This window comes from Saimiri boliviensis, chromosome 1, assembly GCF_048565385.1.
Source record: "Saimiri boliviensis isolate mSaiBol1 chromosome 1, mSaiBol1.pri, whole genome shotgun sequence".
Lineage (NCBI taxonomy): Eukaryota > Metazoa > Chordata > Mammalia > Primates > Cebidae > Saimiri > Saimiri boliviensis.
Genome location: NC_133449.1, coordinates 169339237 through 169357633, shown reverse-complemented (window position 1 = coordinate 169357633; position 18397 = coordinate 169339237). Strand labels below are relative to the sequence as shown.

The following is an 18397-nucleotide window of genomic DNA, read 5'->3' as shown; positions in this document are numbered from 1 at the left end:
TTTCTTTTTGTAGAGATGGGATCTTGCTATGCTGCCCAGACTGATCTCGAACTCCTGGCCTCAAGCCATCCTCTGGCCTTGGCCTTCCAAAGTTCTGAGATTACAAGCATGAGCCACCATCCCTAACCTAAAAGTTCATTTCTTGGGGATGTTACTTGGCTTTCCAGTTGTTGAGAGGTGCAAGGACTAAACAAGTAATGAAAAAGATGCCTGGAAGGACTCTAGTGATAAAAATTGATTTGTCGCAATTCCTATTAGAAACGACTGAAATCGTGTAACTATAAAGTGACGCAGCAACCTTCTTGCTGCCCATTCTAGTAATTTGGAGTTTGAATCTTGATTCCTTTGGGGCTTCTGCCTTAGTAATGAACATGAAAGCTAAAGTGATAGAGTGTTACAGTGAGTTTCATACTGCAGCAATCTTCTTCAATATTAATCGCTTATCAGTGTTCTATTTCCTCCTACTCTTATACTTAGAAATGACCACCATTTCTTTCATACCACCATTTTCATTTATTAGCAATAACAGAGGAAATACCAATAGCACCAATTCAAAATGAATCCACATGACGTGTTTTATCCTTACAGCTGTAATAACTAGTAACTAACATGGACTGGAAAGCACTTTGCAAAGGTAAAAAGTGCTGTACAGATACATTATAATTATCATCATTAACAAATTAGCCCGATTCTCCTAGTTCAAAAGGCACGTAAGGTCAGATACATGGGCTTCAGTGGGGCAAAATGATCACAACCTACAATGTAGCAATGGTTCACATGTGTTGGCAACAAGTTTTACCCCATGCAATCCTGCAGAGCTGAAGTTACACACCCTTCAAAATATGGGAGAATGAAGCTAAAAGTAGACAAGACAGTTTTTTTTTTTAGATTTAATGCTTTGTTTTTAAATCACAGACTCCTACCTCTTTTATATTAACACCTAAATAGATAATATAATTAATCAAACTTCTAAATTGTACATTGTAACAAAATTAAAATGTCTTATTTAAGGTGACAGTAAATTGTATTACTTTCTATGAGCTGATATTTCAGAAACCATTAGAATTTCAAAGCATTCTACAACTTCAAAGAGGTCAGATTGGTCAAATTTGTGCTTGCACACCCTCATGGAATATTGTCAGTATTCATTCCAAAATTGTTACTAGAAAAAAACAGCTTTATCCGTTCTCTTGCCAGCAGGAGTCTTGGCAAGAGATGGCTCTTGGCTGGACCATAAATAAAATTCCTTGAATCACCAGTATCTTGATTTAAGAAAGAAATTTTACTGTATCTTTCATACACAAAAGCTGATTAACAATGGTTAAAAAAACACTACTCCACTTTTTCACAGGTGTACAAAAGGAAATATAATGGAATTACATTCAACAATAAAGCTTAAAGTTCACTCTAGGTAATAGTTGCATTAACATTCACATACACAAGCACAGAGTAAGTATATTTCAGGAGTCTTATAATAGCATACAGCATACATATGGGAGATTGATTTCAGGTAACATCATAGGTGTTAGTAAGATTAGCAATTCAGAGTGTTATAGAAAAGGAAAACTAAACCAAAGAGAAGGTGTAGGCTAGCACACCAAGACAAGTCACAGAATTAGAGGGCTGAAAAATCTGCTCACTCTATGAGAAAACAATATTTTTCTTTAATTTTTGGGTCTCGATATAGTTGGTTAGAGAAGGTTGTGTATCAAAGTGCACATAATTGTTTCTTAGAAAAGAGAGAGAGAAAGAGATAATTTTATTTAGTAATTAATACATGCAAGAGGCAGCCCCAGAGTGACCTGAAAGAGTAAAGCTGTGATTGGCAGGTGGCCGATATAATACAGATGTTTCAGGCAATTCTCTTAAAGCACTTCTGTAGCAGCAATGATCATTTAAATGGCTGTAGACTGAATTCTCTTTTGAGGAGAGTTTAGGGGAATTGTATTCATATTTCTCTTTAAAGATTTATAGCTATAGACTTTCTCTTTTTTTAAATAAATCTATGAAACAACAAACAGCGAAAGGTGAGGTGTCGGGGTTTTCTTTTGCTTTTGCATAAGTATTGGAAAAGGATCTGCCCTTTTCATAAACATTGTGTGCAAAAGAATTTTTAATAAAGTGAGCACAGGAAATGAATAGGAAACATATCAGATCTGCTTCTGTTTCCCAGGATGGTTCTCTGTTAAACACTGAACTGTTGGCTTGAAGGTATGATGCAGATTTTAGGTATAATGACATCACAGCCAACAGACTTTAGGGTGTCCTAAAGCCTTGTCAGTGGGAGTAGTTGTGTCTCCTAGAGGGTGGCCACCACCTCTTGAGTTACAAGATTTAGAAAGTCTGGTCCCTTTTAGTTTACACTTCCCCTCCACACTGATAACTTCCGCTGTTTATTTGTCTTTGTTTTCTCGCCTTCCTTGTACCAATTAGTCTAAGCTGGCCCGTCTCAGCCAATATCTGGCACTTCCATACCCACGGTGGCCACACATACCCAGTGACCACAAATACCCAAGCTGCTCAATCTCAAAACTTTTCAGCCTGCCCTGCAAGTGTCATCAAGACAGGATCCCCGGAGCACAGGGCAGAGAGTCCAACCTCTCACTGGCGGGGCTGGGAAGCCTCTCCTTTGCGGCGGAGGAGAAAGGAAACTTGGGTCTGCTTTTTAGGTTCTGAAAACAAGCCAGAGTGGAGAGAAAGAGTTAACACCAGACTTAGTAAAGCTTTTAAGACAAAACCTGTTAAATGCGTTCTAGACAGACACAGGGAACTTTCTGCAGATTTCTGAGGTCTCTAAAAGGGCTCATGTAGATAGGAGAAAGGAGCAGGGAGTTGCTACATGGGAGAGATTTGCCATTATTACAAAAACTGGCTAAGTGGCTTGTTTCCATTCGAGGACCTCACTGGTCACTGTTGTCAGTCGTGCTGTTCCCTTTCTCTTTTTTCTCCTGGGTCTTGTTACCCTTCTTCTTTTTCTTCTTTTTCTTGGTCTCCTCCTTTTTGCCGAAGGTTATGAAGTCACTTTTGTCAATTTGGCTGTTAGTGGGCTCCTGCCGGATGGAGATGATTGCAGGAGATCCTGGGATAATGAATTTGTCTGGCAACTCACCGGGACCGGATTGTTTGGGGTTGCCTGGTCCGTATTTAAAGGTCCAGCTGTTGCTATTGACACCCGCACCAACCGGAGGGGACACTTCTCCTGCCTCTGGTTCTGAAAGACAAAACATCACAAACCATTAACAAGGTCAACACGTGCTCTTGATGCCACACTGCTGATAGAGTACAGAAGTACTGCACAGACAGGCTGAGCCCCCTGCTAAAAATCATGAGTTGTTTCTACAAGTCTGAGGGCAAGGCAAGTGTTTACTTATTTATTTATTTATTTGTTTAATTATTTTGAGACAGAATTTCTCTCTGTCACCCAGGCTGAAGTGCAGTGGTAAAATCATAGCTCACTGCAGCCTCAACCTCCTGTGCTCAATCAGCCTTCCATCTCAGCCTTTCAAGTAGCTGGAACTACAGGCACATGCTACCACGCCGGGCTAATTTTTTAAAAAATTTTTGGCCGGGCGCGGTGGCTCATGCCTGTAATCCCAGCACTTTGGGAGGCTGAGGCGGGTGGATCAAGGGATCGAGATCATCATGGTCAACATGGTGAAACCCCGTCTCTACTAAAAATACAAAAAATTAGCTGGGCATGGTGGCGCCTGCCTGTAATCCCAGCTACTCAGGAGGCTGAGGCAGGAGAATTGCCTGAACCCAGGAGGCGGAGGTTGCGGTGAGCCGAGATCGCGCCATTGCACTCCAGCCTGGGTAACAAGAGCGAAACTCCGTCTCAAAAAAAAAAAAAAAAAAAAAAAAAAAAAAAAAAAATTTGTAGAAATGAGGTCTCACTATGTTGTCCAGCCTGGTCTCAAACACTGGACCTCAAGAGATCCTCCCACCTTGGCCTCCCAAAGTGTTGGGGTTATAGACATGAGCTACCACTCCCAGCCAACGTCATTATTTAGAGACAAGCAAGAAGGCAGGTTTTCTCACCAGCATACCAAGAATCTAGATTTATAGTACCATGTTTTTGGTTCTTTGTGAAGAATTTCCTGAAGAATACAGTTGTGATTATCTTGACTGGGAATGGGATGGGAAATATAATGGCTAAAGGCAGAATACGCTCCCTTTAGTGACTAGATTAAACTTTAGCTACAACTGTATTAGGATGGCTGTTTTGTCCAGAACAAGAAAAATTAGTTGAAAATTATTTTATCCTAATTTTATTGTAATAACCTTGAAGGGTGGTGGAATGAAGCAGAAGAGAGATGGGAATACACAGCATAAGAGGATGGAATCCTGTTGTAAATTGAGCCTATTTGTTCAGTTAAAGCATTGGGAGGCAATTTTACTTTCCAAGCCAAGTTCCTTCCCTCAATGTCCTCACAGTCTAGTTAGGACATACACTCAAGCAACTAGAAACCAACTTAATACATGCAATAACTAAGGTATATGTAAAGTATTGTGGGACTTCAGAAAAAGAAATTATTAATTATACTTGAGAAAGTTAATGGAGACTCCAGAGGAGGTGAAATCTGACCTGAGTCCTGGGAAAATGATTTGCATCCACAGGAGTTTTCAATAGAAGCCATTCCCAAAAGTCTAATTGGAAGACACACCATAAAGTATACCAATGACTTCTAGAAGAGTAGAAGTCAGACCCAAAGAGGAAGGATAATGGTCTGTCTGGGCAAAGTGATCCCAGTGGCCATGACATTGGGGCTCTGACATCACAGCAATGTTTATGTATCTGACACTGCTCTTTTGGTGGACACGTGAAAATCTCCAACAAATAAACTGTTTATGTTCAATTACGTAACATAATTGAGGGTTGTCTACATCTGCTATTTCAATTGCCTGTCACTTCTAAGTCTCCTCTAATTTGTTGTCAGTGAGCAGTAATTTTCTAATATAACTCATGTCAAGTTCACTATGTTACTTCCACAAGCAATGGTCACATTTTAGTCCTCATATTATCAAACTTCTCTGCAGCATTTGTCATCCCTTTCTTGAAAGACTTAGTCTCATGAGTTCTTTGTCATATAGGAGAATAACCCCAATAAGTTCTTACATGGACTGGACCCCGGTTAGAAAAGGAGATTAACAGGAAAAAAAAGCAAACGGAAATTTATTAATATGTATATTTCATATATACATGACAGACACCCAGAGAATGAGCAGTTCTCAGAAAGGTGGCTTAGAATTCAGCTTCTTCAACAAAGAAAAGCAAATTTTTAAAGAAGTGTAAGACAAAGGAAAAGACCTTTTAGAACTTTCAGTCTCTAATGGGTGGCTACCTGGGGGAAGGCAAATGAATGGCAGATAAAGGCCAATTTGTAAAGCATGTTAATGTAGATGATTCCTCCAGTATCATTTCCAGGCCAATAAGAGTCCAGAGTTGTCTTCAGTGATTAACCTTTGTTTTCCCTGCTGGTAGGAGGCAAAGGAGAGAGGTGGAAGAAGGATAAATTTTGTCTTTGTACATTTATGTTCTTTTAGGCAAATAGATGGAGGGCAGAAGACCTCTCCTGTATCTGCTTCTTTCTTTCTTTTTTATTTTTTTAATTTGAGACCGAGCTTTGCTCTCTCACCCAGGCTGGAGTGTGGTAGCCAGATCTCGGCTCTCTTCGACCTCTACCTTCTGGGTTCAAGCATTTCTTGTGCCTCAGCCTCCTGAGTAGCTAGGACTATAGGTACATGCCACCATGCCTGGCTAATTTTTTTATTATTATTTTATTAGAAGTGGGGTTTCATCATGTTGCCCAGGCTGGTCTCAAAGTTCTGAGCTCAGGCAATCTGCCTACTTCGGTCTCCCAAAGTGCTAGGATTATAGGCATGAGCCACTGTGCCCGGCCTGGGGCCTGTATCTGCTTCTTTTTAATTGCCTGCAGCTCAACAATCTTTATTTTAGGGCAGCATATTCTGGCCTCCCAAGTCAAAACATTCTCCTGACCTTTTTCTCTGGCTGTTCTTTGTCAGTTTCCTTTGTCAGCTTCTTCCTCAGTCTCCTCATCTGTGTGTTGAAGCTTCCTTGGGTTTGGCCCTAGACTCTTCTCTATTTTCTCTTCACTCTCTCCTTTTGGGATCTCAGCCATATCCATAGATATAAATATCATCTGAATAAGCTGATGAGATGCAGACTTATATTTTAAGCCCACATCTCTCTGTGCTCCAATCTCATGTATAACTGCCTATCTGGTATCCCCAGTTGGAAATCTCATGGGCATCCCAAACTGAAGGAATCTGAAATCAAACTCTTGATTCCTCGAATCTATTTCTTTCTAAATCCTTCCAGTTTCAGTAAATGACACCCCATTTACCCCATTTCTCAAGCCAGAAAGTTCAGAGCTAATTATTCATTTTTCTCTATTCTATTCTTCATTCTCCATTTATAATACATCATCAAGACCTGCCATTTCTGCCTCCTAAATATATCCTGACTCTGTCCTCTTCTTCCAGTTTTCACTGCCACCACTCTTTCAGGACACCATCATCGCTCATCTAAACTGCAGCAATAGCCTCTTTATTCAGTTTGCTTCCACTTTTGCTTCTCTCCAAGCCTTCACAGAGTGGCCAGAGTCATCTTTATTTCTTAAAGTCCCTCTTGAAAAATTGAAGTATAACATACATACAGCAAAATCCTTTAAAAATAGAAATCAGATTATATCACTCCTCTGCTTAGGCTTTTAGGCTTTCTATTGACTTGAGAAAAAAAAATAAACATTTTACCCTGATATGTAAGTCTCTTCAATAATCTGATTTTTATTTTTTCTCCAATCTCATCTACGAATCTCCCTCTTACTATTAAACTCCATCCATACGGGCCTTCTTTCAGATCCTCGAATAGACTTTGGAGTTTGTTGTTGTTGTTGTTGTTTGTTCGAGACAGGCTCTCACTCTGTCACACAGGCTTAAGTGCAGTGGTGCAACCATTGCTTGCTGTAACCTCAAACTCCTGAATTCAAGCAACCCTCCTGCCTCAGCCTCCCAAGTGGCTGGGACTACAGGCCACCATGTCTGGCTCTTTGGAGTGGTTTTTACCTCAAGATCTTTACACATCTGGTTTGCTTTTGTCTTGAATGGTCTCTAATCCATTCTTAGCATGACTCCTCATTCTTCAAGTCTGTGTTAAATGTAACCTCCTCAGAAAGGCATTCTATGACATTCCTAGCCAAGCAGCACCCCCCCTTAGCCTATTAGTCTCTACTACTATAAGATTCACAAAGGCAAAAAATGTATCTGTTTATTAACCAATGTGTAACCAGTGCCTAGCACAATTCCTGGCCCATAACAGGTGTTTGGTAAATACTTGCTGGATGAATGAATGACGGGACTGATGTGAGAAGTGAAAGTGGTACCCACTCTTTAGCAGACTGAACAGCTCTCCACTGAGGCACTTTTGGGGTCCCTAAAGACAATGAGGTAATGCACGTAAAGTGCTAAGCTTGATCCTTAGCACAATGCAAGAATTCAATAAATGGCATCATATATGGGCAATTATATATAATGCAGCTCTTGGGACTTAGGAGGCCAAGATAAAGATATTGCAAATTTACAGTGGGCAGTGAGAAGAGGGAGCAAGAAATTTTCTTCCCTCTTCCAAACGCTTTGCCTTACACCATACTTCCCCTGGCAGAGCTGACACTATAGTACTTTAGAGATGGGAAACCTATTTTTTACTAATGTCTTTGATCTATCTAAGTTAATCAAATCTGCAATTGAGCTCGGACAGAATCTGCCTGTTTACCTTTAAAATACAGGCCCTGTCTCTAAGGAACTGAGACAAAAGAGAGAAATGTATTTAAAAGCCTCGGATTTGGCGCCTAAAACTGGATTTCAGCACCACTCCACAGTCTGTTAGTTGCCTTCACAGAGCCCAAATTGGCAATTGTTTTTCAACCATAACCAGGACTCTGCATGAGGCCTAAGCACAGTCATCTGGAGATGCAGAACACAGAGATATCTTCTTCATCTTGCAAAGTTAAAGGACATTAATGGCTGTGTGTGTCTAGGCAGAGGGAGGACCTCACAGCAGGACTGCCAAGAGTTAATCCACTTCTTTTACGTCTCACTGAGCTTTCCCTGGCCTTTGCTGGAAATCCTGGTTCTATATGACTCAGCCTCAATTCCAGGAAGCAGAGATCTAGTCAGGAGCCTCCTCCATATGTCCAGCTTCCGCAGAGCAGAGCAAGGTGTGGTTTCTCCAGTCCCTCAAAGACCACTGTGCCTCACCTGTTCTGGTTGTTGTATAAACAAACATCTCTGAGAGCTCAGCAGCATCTAGACTGTGACTCATTCCAATGAAACAAAAGCTTAAGGATCTGGCAAACACTGACTGACTTCTAATCTGAGTTCCTTTTGGCTAAGAGCACCACAGACGCTTGGCTGGCTTTGCCTATAAAATGTCATGCCTTTGGGGCACAGTCAAGGAGATACTCCCTTTTGAAGAAGATGAAAAAGGAAGAAGCACGTTTCTACCCCTAACCTCAACCAGGGGCCAGTGTCATTAAACAGTCAATCAAGGAAATGTTCCTTCTTTCAGGGCTGTCTCCTTTCCCTTCTAGGATCTCCGGCAAGTCCCCTCCCTTATGCTTCCAGGGTCCTAGCTCACCCTCAGGCAAAGACAGGACTGAGGATGCAGTCAAGACCCAAATGAATGGGTCTGTTAAAGGCTAGAAAGAGGATTTCAGACACTCATAAATCTGGTAGGGGTCTGAATCTTTAAGCAGCGCCCTTCCCAGATATTCAGATTACAACCCAACAGGACTTAAAAGTTTTAATAGAGTACAATCATAATTACACACAATATGGTTTTGCTTTTTTATTGGATTAGCCAATTTCTTCATAATGGGTAAAATCAAAACAACATATATTTTAATAAAAGCACACAGATTTTCGCTTCTACTTTAAAAGCTGCCCTCTGGGGGCCGGGCGCGGTGGCTCAAGCCTGTAATCCCAGCACTTTGGGGGGCCGAGGCAGGTGGATCACGAGGTCAAGAGATCGAGACCATCCTGGTCAACATGGTGAAACCCCATCTCTACTGAATATACAAAAAAATTAGCTGGGCATGGTGGCGCGTGCCTGTAATCCCAGCTACTCAGGAGGCTGAGGCAGGAGAATTGCCTGAATGCAGGAGGCGGAGGTTGCAGTGAGCCAAGTTCGTGCCATTGCACTCCAGCCTGGGTAACAAGAGCAAAACTCCGTCTCAAAAAAAAATAAATAAACTGCCCTCTGGGGCCAGGAATGATGGCTCACACCTATAATCCGAGCACTTTGGGAGTCAGAGGCACACCTGAAGCCAGCGTTCAAGACCAGCCTGGGCAAGGTGGCAAAACCCCATCTCTATTAAAAATACAAAAATTATCCAGACTGTGGTGGTGATGCATGCCTGTAATTTCATCTACTTGGAAGGCTGAGGCATGAGAGAGTCACTCGAACTCGGAAGGCAGAGGTTTCAGTGAGCTGAAATTGTACCATTGCACTCCAGCCTGGGCAATAGAGCAAACAAAAAACCCTGCCCTCTGGAAGTAGCTGGCCACTTCATGTAATCCTATAATCCAATTTAGGCACTTCCCTTAGGCACTGCCCAGGAGTCTTTCTGGCAAAATTTCCAGCTTTCTTCTTTCATGCTAACCTAACCCTGGCCACCTGAGTTGATGGGGTCCTAGCCTCGGAGACTAGGAATGATGGGGTCAGTGGCTTTGCCAATGCAAATGCCAGGAAAGGGCCAGAAGATTGCAAAGCAAATGCCAGCCTTGTTAAACTCACCCTCATCCCCATTTGAAACTGTTCTGTTAAGGCCAGGAGGGCTTTTCTGATTAACACTGACTTTCCCTAATAGAAGAACATAAACTCATTTTGACCAAGGATACTATTTTCAGGAAAGCTTTCAGAGGGGCACATGCTGGAGGGTGTTGGAGGGTGCTGGCTTTTCTTTCCTTCTCTTCATCTTGCTCTGTTCTCTTTCTGATCTTGAGGACCTGCCCTGGTTCTCTCACTAGTGCATAGTCCTAGGCCCTTACATAAATATCTCTTTTTTTTTTTTTTTTTTTTTTTTTTTTTGAGATGGAGTTTCGCTCTTGTTACCCAGGCTGGAGTGCAATGGCGCGATCTCGGCTCACCGCAATCTCCGCCTCCTGGGTTCAGGCAATTCTCCTGCCTCAGCCTCCTGAGTAGCTGGGATTACAGGCAAGCGCCACCATGCCCAGCTAATTTTTTGTATTTTTAGTAGAGACGGGGTTTCACCATGTTGACCAGGATGGTCTCGATCTCTTGACCTCGTGATCCACCCGCCTCGGCCTCCCAAAGTGCTGGGATTACAGGCTTGAGCCACCGCGCCCGGCCTCATTACATAAATATCTCTAAGCCTCAGTTTCCTCAACCACAAAATGGAGATTATCGCCTTTCTGTCTATATCAGGGGGTTGTCAATGTGGTTAACATTTCTGTGTCCTTCCTATGTGCATGCAACAGAGTTAAACAGATCTGCACGCCATATAGGTTTTGGTTCTGACAAGAACCCTATGAAGTAGATATTGCTAATATCTATGCCTGTGTTATATGTCTGTTTTATAGATGAGGGGGACTAAGTCACTAACTGGTGGAGCCTGGGACTCAAATCTAGGGAATCTGACTCCAAAAAGGAGACTCAGATCCTGAGCTGTATAACAACGTTATCCTTTGAAAATCCTAAACAGTTATACAGATGTGCCAATTATTATGGTTATTGCCTGTTTTGTTACTATTTGGGAGGCACAGAGATGCCAGCAGGAGGCCTAAACCAGAATGAGTTGAAAGAAGCAGTGGAGGTGGGGGAAGGGGTGCGGACGCAGCCCGGCCCCCAGGTTTCGGCTCCGCCCCTTCGCTCCCCATTCATCCCTTTGTTACCAGCTCTGGGATTTCAACGCTGAGGTTAATAAAGAGCTTCCAGAAAACCTATCATTTTGATTAAAGTCGTGGACTATCTTGCCAGACAGCACTCTGGAGCCTGCCTACCGCCCACTCTGCTAAGTCAGTGCAGCCCGCAAAGGCTATTAAATGATTACAGCCGTTTCCGGCCCAGACAGCTCCCCTGGACTGCTAGTTCTTGGGCGCGGGCGGCTGCTGCTCCCTCTGGATGTCCAGCGAAGTCAGGGCACCGAAGGCTGTGCAGATTCTGGGTTTGCAAGTGAACATCCAGGCTTTCTGCGCAAGGACACCCCGCCTCTCCTTCTTCCTTGTATCCGCTCAACACCCAAGCCAGCCACTGCAGTCTTTTTCAAGCAGCTCTGATTTCTTTTGCGCCTTCTTGGCTTTGGCCATCCATTTAATCAGTCTCTCTCTCTGTTTCCCTCTCTGTCAGAATTTGCCCGATTGTACAATGATAGTATATACTCAGGTGGACCAAAGGCAAAAACTATCCGCCATCAACCGCTGAAACAGCGCAGGTTGTAAAACAAATCTCAAGCTAGCTCCTTCCCCACCCCCTATTTCGCCATCTGTGGGGCTTGTGGACCTGCTGGACAAGCCCCGCCTACTCCCACACCTTAACCCCCAACCCCCGCCAGTCCTTACTGAATTCTGCAAACCTAATCGGAGTAATCACAGCCCACAAAACACAGGAGAATCGTGGTCTGAAACCCAAATCCTGTCCAGGATCAGAGAGAGAGGAGGAAGCTAAATCCACCTGGGCTAGTATTTCCAACATTTCCCCGCTGCTGCTTAGTCCCTTAATTGACAGTGGAAAGAATTTTCCATGGAAACAGGGAGTGTGAAAATATACTCCCTGTTCTCAAGACCTTAGGCTCTATAATCAGAATAGTAGGCTTAAACCTGGCTACATCATGTAAATTATGCGATGTTTAGCAAATTATTTCAAATCTCTGGGCTTCAGTTTTCATCCGTAAAAAAAGATCATAATAGTGCCCATCCCAGAGGGTTGTTATAGGATTAAATGTAACTATCCTTATATAGCACATAGCCTAAGTGCCTAGCACAAAGTGAAAGCTCATTAAATTTCACTTAGTAAGATCAGAGCAGCAGAAGATTCATTCATTTAAAGACTGTTGATTGATTGCTTATTATGGATTAGAGAGTTTATTTGGTATTTTGCATGTATTTAATTTTAAATGATTTAATTACAATTAAAGCTATAATTATAAATGTATTTATTTAAATACATATTTAAAGAATATACCTATATTGTTTATTTAATTGTAATTAAATCATTTAATTAACTGCAATTAAATCATTTGATTATATATATATGTGTGTATATATATCTATATACCCAGAGAGAGAGAGAGAGAGAGACTGAATCTTGCTCTGTTGCCCAGGCTGGAGTGCAATGATGCAATCTTAGCTCACTGCAACCTCCACCTCCCGGGTTCAAGTGATTCTCCTGCCCCAGCCTCCCAAGTAGCTGGGACTACCAGCACCTGCCACCACACCCAGCTAATTTTTATATTTTTAGTAGAGACAGGGTTTCACTATATTGGCCAGGCTGGTCTTGAACTCCTAGCCTTGTGATCTGCCTGCCTCAGCCTCCCAAAGTGCTGGGATTACAGGTGTGAGCCACTGCACCCGGCCTATTTAAAGAGTATTTATTGTATAAAAAAGGAATCTGAAGGCTTAAATTACAGTAAGATGATTTGTTTTCAATCATACCGAATTTTTTTTTTTTTTTTTTTTTTTTTTAGAGATAGGGTCTGTATCTATTGCCCAGGTTGGAGTACAATGGTGAGGTCATGGCTGACTGCCGGCTTGGACCTCCTAGGTTCAAGCAATCCTTTCATCTCAGCCTTCTGAGTAGCTAGAACAACAGGTGTGCGCCACTATGCCCGGTTAAGATTTTTTTTGAATATATAGAGATAGGGGTCAGGCACCATGGCTCATGCCTGTAATCCCAGCACTTTGGGAGGTTAAGGTGGGTGGATTGCCTGAAGGTCAGGAGTTCGAGACCAGCCTGGCCAACATGGTGAAACCCTGTCTCTACTAAAAATACAAAAATTAGCCAGGCGTGGTGGCCTATAATTCCAGCTACTCCAGAAGTTGAGACAGGAGAATCGCTTGAATGGAAGAGAAGAAGGTTGCAGTAAGCCGAGATCGTGACATTGTACTCCAGCCTAGGCGGCAAGAGCAAAACTCCATCTCTACTAAAAATACAAAATTAACTGGGCCTAGTGGTGGTTGCCTTTAATCCCAGCTACTTCTTCTTCTTCTTCTTCTTCTTCTTATTATTATTATTATTATTATTGAGAGAAAGAGGGAGAGGGAGAAGGAGAGAGACAGAGGGAGAGAGAGCCTTGCGGTGTTGCCCAAGCTGGTCTTGAACTCCTGGCCTCAAGCAATCATCCTCTGCCTCCCCAAAGTGCTAGGATCACAGGTGTCAGCCACCACATTCTGCTCCACACAGGGATTTGATAATGAAGGTGAAAAACTATTCTCACGTTGACTCCTTGGTTCAATAATCAAATCGTTTTTGTTTTATTTTGTTTACTTCTCGTGAAGCCTTGGAGATAAGGGAAGAGACAGAGTTGAGCTCCATTCACAGGCCTAGCATTGTGATCTCTAGAGCAGCTGGGAGAGTGGTGTGTGTGTGATTGGTTGTCAGGCTTAGCAATGGGGAGGCCGATCACCACTCCCCAGAGGCTGCTAAAGCTGCTACTCCTGGATGTTTCAACCTCTTTGGGTGGAACGAGTTGAGCTGGAAGAAGATTTTTTGGCTGTTTGGTGCCCCAAGCTACAGCTGGGCTAATTTTCAGTAATCTTGGAGCGGAAGAGATAAATACACTTGGCATATTTTTAAAGCCACAGCTCTTGCTTTGTGCCCAAAATAACTCTGCCATTTCTAGGTTAAGAGTATAAAGACATCATGTGCTGCGAACCCAGATTCAAACATTGGAATGGCTGGTCTCCGTAGTTAGCTAAAAAAATATCCCATTTCTTCTTTCCGCGAGCCCCCCAGCAACCCAGCAGGTCTCAGTCTGAGTGGTTTTCTCTACCTTGTATCCTGGTTGTTAACGTCCCCCAGGATGTAGGGAAGGCAATTTCCCTTTATAGCCTCTTCTCAAAATACCCCCTCTTCAGTTGGCTGTCATATCCAGGGGGTAACAAAATGCTTAAAATGTAGATTCTTGGGTAACACAGACTTGAGCTGGAATCTGCTTCACCACTTATTCCTTGAACTCTGAGCAAGTCACTTGGCCCCTTAGCTCCCATTCTTTCATATGCAAAACAAAGATAACAATAACCAACTAATGGGACTGTGAACATTAAAAAGAGACAAAGCTTACAAATCACACAGATCAATGTCTGTCATGCAGAAACTCTGAAATAAAGAATGGGCATTGTTACTATGTATATTCCTTTACCAATTCAACTTTCACTTTAACCACCTATTCCTGAATGCAGTACTTCCAGAAATTCTCTTTTCCAAGGACCCTCTCCCCATCAGGCTCTACTCCCTCTAGGGGATTGAAGATTTCCAGCTGTAATGTTTTCCAGCTTAGAAATGGTTGCTAAGTTGCTCTCCATAGCCCTCTGAAGGAGGCTGCTTAGACATGGTGAAAAGCACACTGGACTAGGTATCAAAAGTCTTGGGTTCAAATCTCAGCTCCAGCATTCCGCTTTCTACTATTTTCTATGATACCGTTTAATTGACATTAACTTACAATTTCTTCATCTGTAAAATGGATATAATAGCTACCTCCCAGAGGCATTGTTATTTATTCAACTAAACTTATTATTTACAAGGCCAAATACAGTGGCTCATGCCTGTAATCAAGCAATCTGGCAGGCCAAGGCAGACAGATCACCTGAGGTCAGGAGTTTGAGACCAGTCTGACCAACATGATGAAACCTGTCTCTACTAAAAATACAAAATTAGCTGGGCATGGTAGTGCATGCCTGTAATCCCAGCTACTTGGGAGGCTGAGGCAGGAGAATCACTTGAACCTGAGGCAGAGGTTGCAGTGAGCTGAGATTGTGTCATTGCACTACAGCCTAGGCAACAAGAGCAAAACTTCGTCTCAAAAAAAAAAAAAAAAACTTACTTACAACAAACTAGATATTATATTAGGAATTAGGGATGTAGCTATGAATAACAGTAGGACAAGTACCCTGTTCCCAAAGAGTTACAGTACAATGGGAGAAAAAGACAAGTAAATGAATAAATACGATAGTAGTTTTAAAGAATAAACAAGGTAGATAAACTCTGGCATAAAGATGGCATTAAACTTTCCAGAGATGGTATGTGCAGTGGTTAAGAGCACAGACTCAGAAGTCAAATAGTCCGGCTTCAGATCCTGGTGCCCTTACTAGATGTGTGACCTTATTTAATCTTATGGGTCTCCGTTTTCTTAGCAGTAAAATGGGTATAATAATACACAAATTTCTGGGTGTGGTAATATAAATTAAAGGAGTTAATATCTGTAAAGCGCTTAGAATAATACTTGGCACATAGCTTAACTGTTGTTCAACAGGTTAGCTATTATGATTCACAAGCAAATTTTCTTCTCTGTCTGCTCTAGCATTCTCAACTGTGGAGGCTATGTCTGTTGATGATGATGTCACTGAGTTAAGTGATGTATAACACTAGCTCAAGGTGGGGATGGGATGGAAGGCTCAGAAGGAAGTATCTAGCAGCCCAACCACAGGTAAGTCAATGACAATTTGCTAATTTGATATTTTTATATCCTGTGACTGTAATTCTACTTTGGGAAATTTATCCTATATAAATACTAGTAAGCATGCATAAGAAATATGTATAAGAATGTATATTGCATTGTTTAGAAAACATAGATGGCAACAGGAAATTGTATAAATTATAATATAGATATACAACATAGTACTATATCCTTACTCAAGAAGATTGTGGCAAGTCTATATGTACTGACGTAGAAAGGTGTTTGTTCACACACACACACACACAGTATAACATGTATAGCATTATCCCATTTTGCTTTTTGAAAATCTCTATATAGTCACACACCCCACAATGATGTTTCAGTCAACAATGGACCACATATATGACAGCTGTCCTATAAGATGATAATAATGTATTTTTATTCTATTTTTCTTTCTTTTTTTCTTTCTCTCTCTCTCTCTCTCTCTCTCTCTCTCTCTCTCTCTCTCTCTTTCTTTCTAACGGAGTTCAGGCTGGAGTGCAATGGTGCAATCTTGGCTCACAGCAACTTCTGCCTCCTGGGTTCAAGCAATTCTTCTGCTTCAGCTTCTTGAATAGCTGGGATTACAGGCATGCACCACCACACCCGGCTAATTTTGTTATTTTTAGTGGAGACAGAGCTTCTCCACATTGGTCAGGCTGGTCTCAAACTCCAACCTCAGGTGAGCCACCTGCCTCAGCCTCCCAAAGTGCTGGGATTACAGGTGTGAGCCACCACACCTGATCTATTGTACCTTTTCTATGCTTAGGTATATTGAGATACACAAATACTTATCATTGTGTAACAATTGCCTACAGTATTCAGTATAGTAACATTATGTACAGTTTTGTAGCCTAGGAGCAATAGGTCATATGATAGAGCCTAAGTGTGTAGTATGCTATATCATCTAGGTTTATGTAAGTATATTCTATGAGATTTGTACAATGAAAAAACAGCCTAATGACACGTTTCTCAGTGTATCTCCATTGTTAAGTGATGCAGGAAATATTTGGAAGAGTGAACCCTAAGGTAAACATGGAAATTGGATGGTAATGATAGTTTCAATAATGATGTCAATATAGTTTCATCAATTGTAATGAATGTACCACTCTGGGAAGGATAGCATTGTGGGGTGGGGGGCGCGGTTTCACGTGGGAGAGCAGGAGTGCATGAGAACCCTGCACTTTCTACTCAACTTTGCTGTGAACCTAAAACTGCCCTAAAAAGTAAAGTTGATTAATTAAAAATATATATATCTGGAGGATACACACAAAATTGTTAACAGTGGTTGCTTCACTGAAGGGGAGTGGGATTGAGGGAAATAAATATTTCTATGCAAATAATGCTGTATTGTTTAATACTTGTATCAACAATGTAATTCTATTTTATTTAAAAATACATTAATTTAAAATGTAGACTTAGAATTCTGGAGATGCACACTAAATTCTTGGTAGTGGTTACTTTTGGGAAGCATGGTTGGATGTAGGGAGTGAGGCACTACTCACTTTATTTTAGTCCTGCACAGATACAATGTTATGACTTTTGTTTCTTCTGTAATTAAATCAAAGAGAGAGAGGTTCAGAAGAATAATAGCCCAACATGGTTCAAAAACTAGCTTGGACCCAGGATTAGCTACATAATTTGCAGGACTCAGTGAAATTTGCCGAATGAAAATGGGGGGAGGGAGCCCTTGTTAACAAATTATTAAGAAAGTCAAGACAGTGATAGAGTAATATTAAAACACACAGGGCCTTTCTAAATGCCGGGCCCCATGAAGCCAGCCTTGCCTGGGCCTGAGCACTGCTGGGTTCCTCCCTTAGCACCACAACTTGATACTGTTTTCAAAGGTTTCACACTTCCTCCACCACCTGAAACTCTACAAGGCATCATTTCACCTGACAACAAAATGGCTTCTGACTTTGGTTGGGTTTTCAGACTTTCTTCTCTACCCTCCCCCCTTACTTGGTTACAATCTGTGCTTCTTAAAATTTGGCAGCAATCCCAGGCTCTGTGTTGCTGTGTCACTTCTCAGCCTCGGGCAACCATTTCTAGACAAGTAGTGATATCTCTGGACTGAGGGTATAAAATGGAGGTGCTGTCAGCACCCTCAAGCATAGGAAGGCAAGATAATGGGAAAACCCTCCACCCCACCCTGCACACTTCTGTACCATTCCATGTAATCTAGCAGAAACACTTTGAATCCTCTTAGCTGTGCCAAGCATTGTGCTAAGTGCCAGGAGCATTAAATTGAATAGTAATAGTTCTGATGACATTAGCATGGTTCTAAGCATTTTGCATACATTATCTCACTTAATACTTACAACAGCCTATGGTCTCTCCTCTTTTACACATTGATAAATCTGAAGCACAGGTTGCACAATTATTAAATAACGATAGAAATCTGAGGCACTGTGCAATACCATGCTATCTCCTTTCAGAAACTAACAGGAGACACATTTTAAACCTGCCCTTTACTCTCCACATTTTCTCAGACATGACATACCAAAGTGACCAGGATTATCTAAGAACATTTCCAAGGCCAGCCCCTTTTTTTACAACAACAAAAAATGCTGCATTTACTTCCCTTTTTGATTCTCTTTTTCTAAACACTCAAAAGTTTCCACTATTTGGTTTGGGAGGAGAAAAACACTAAGTTGAAAGGTCATAGCTCATCTTGAATGTTATTCAGTACAGTGTTTCCCCTTTAT

The 18397-nt window shown here is 41.8% G+C and overlaps 1 protein-coding gene across 13 annotated transcripts in view; it reads right to left on the bottom strand.

The window, feature by feature from the left end:
- Nucleotides 1-489: 489 nt before the first annotated feature.
- LOC120360103 (protocadherin alpha-C2) overlaps nt 490-18397 on the bottom strand; it is a 196793-nt gene continuing 178885 nt past the window's right edge. For 12 of the 13 annotated variants that reach the window (XM_074380556.1, XM_039472795.2, XM_074380580.1 and 9 more), the window contains exon 4: nt 490-3211. In XM_074380556.1, coding sequence (XP_074236657.1) covers nt 2901-3211 — 311 coding nt within the window. In that variant the 3' untranslated portion in view covers nt 490-2900. The remainder of the gene's footprint in view (nt 3212-18397) is intronic. The other variant, XM_074380536.1, reaches the window with a different exon arrangement.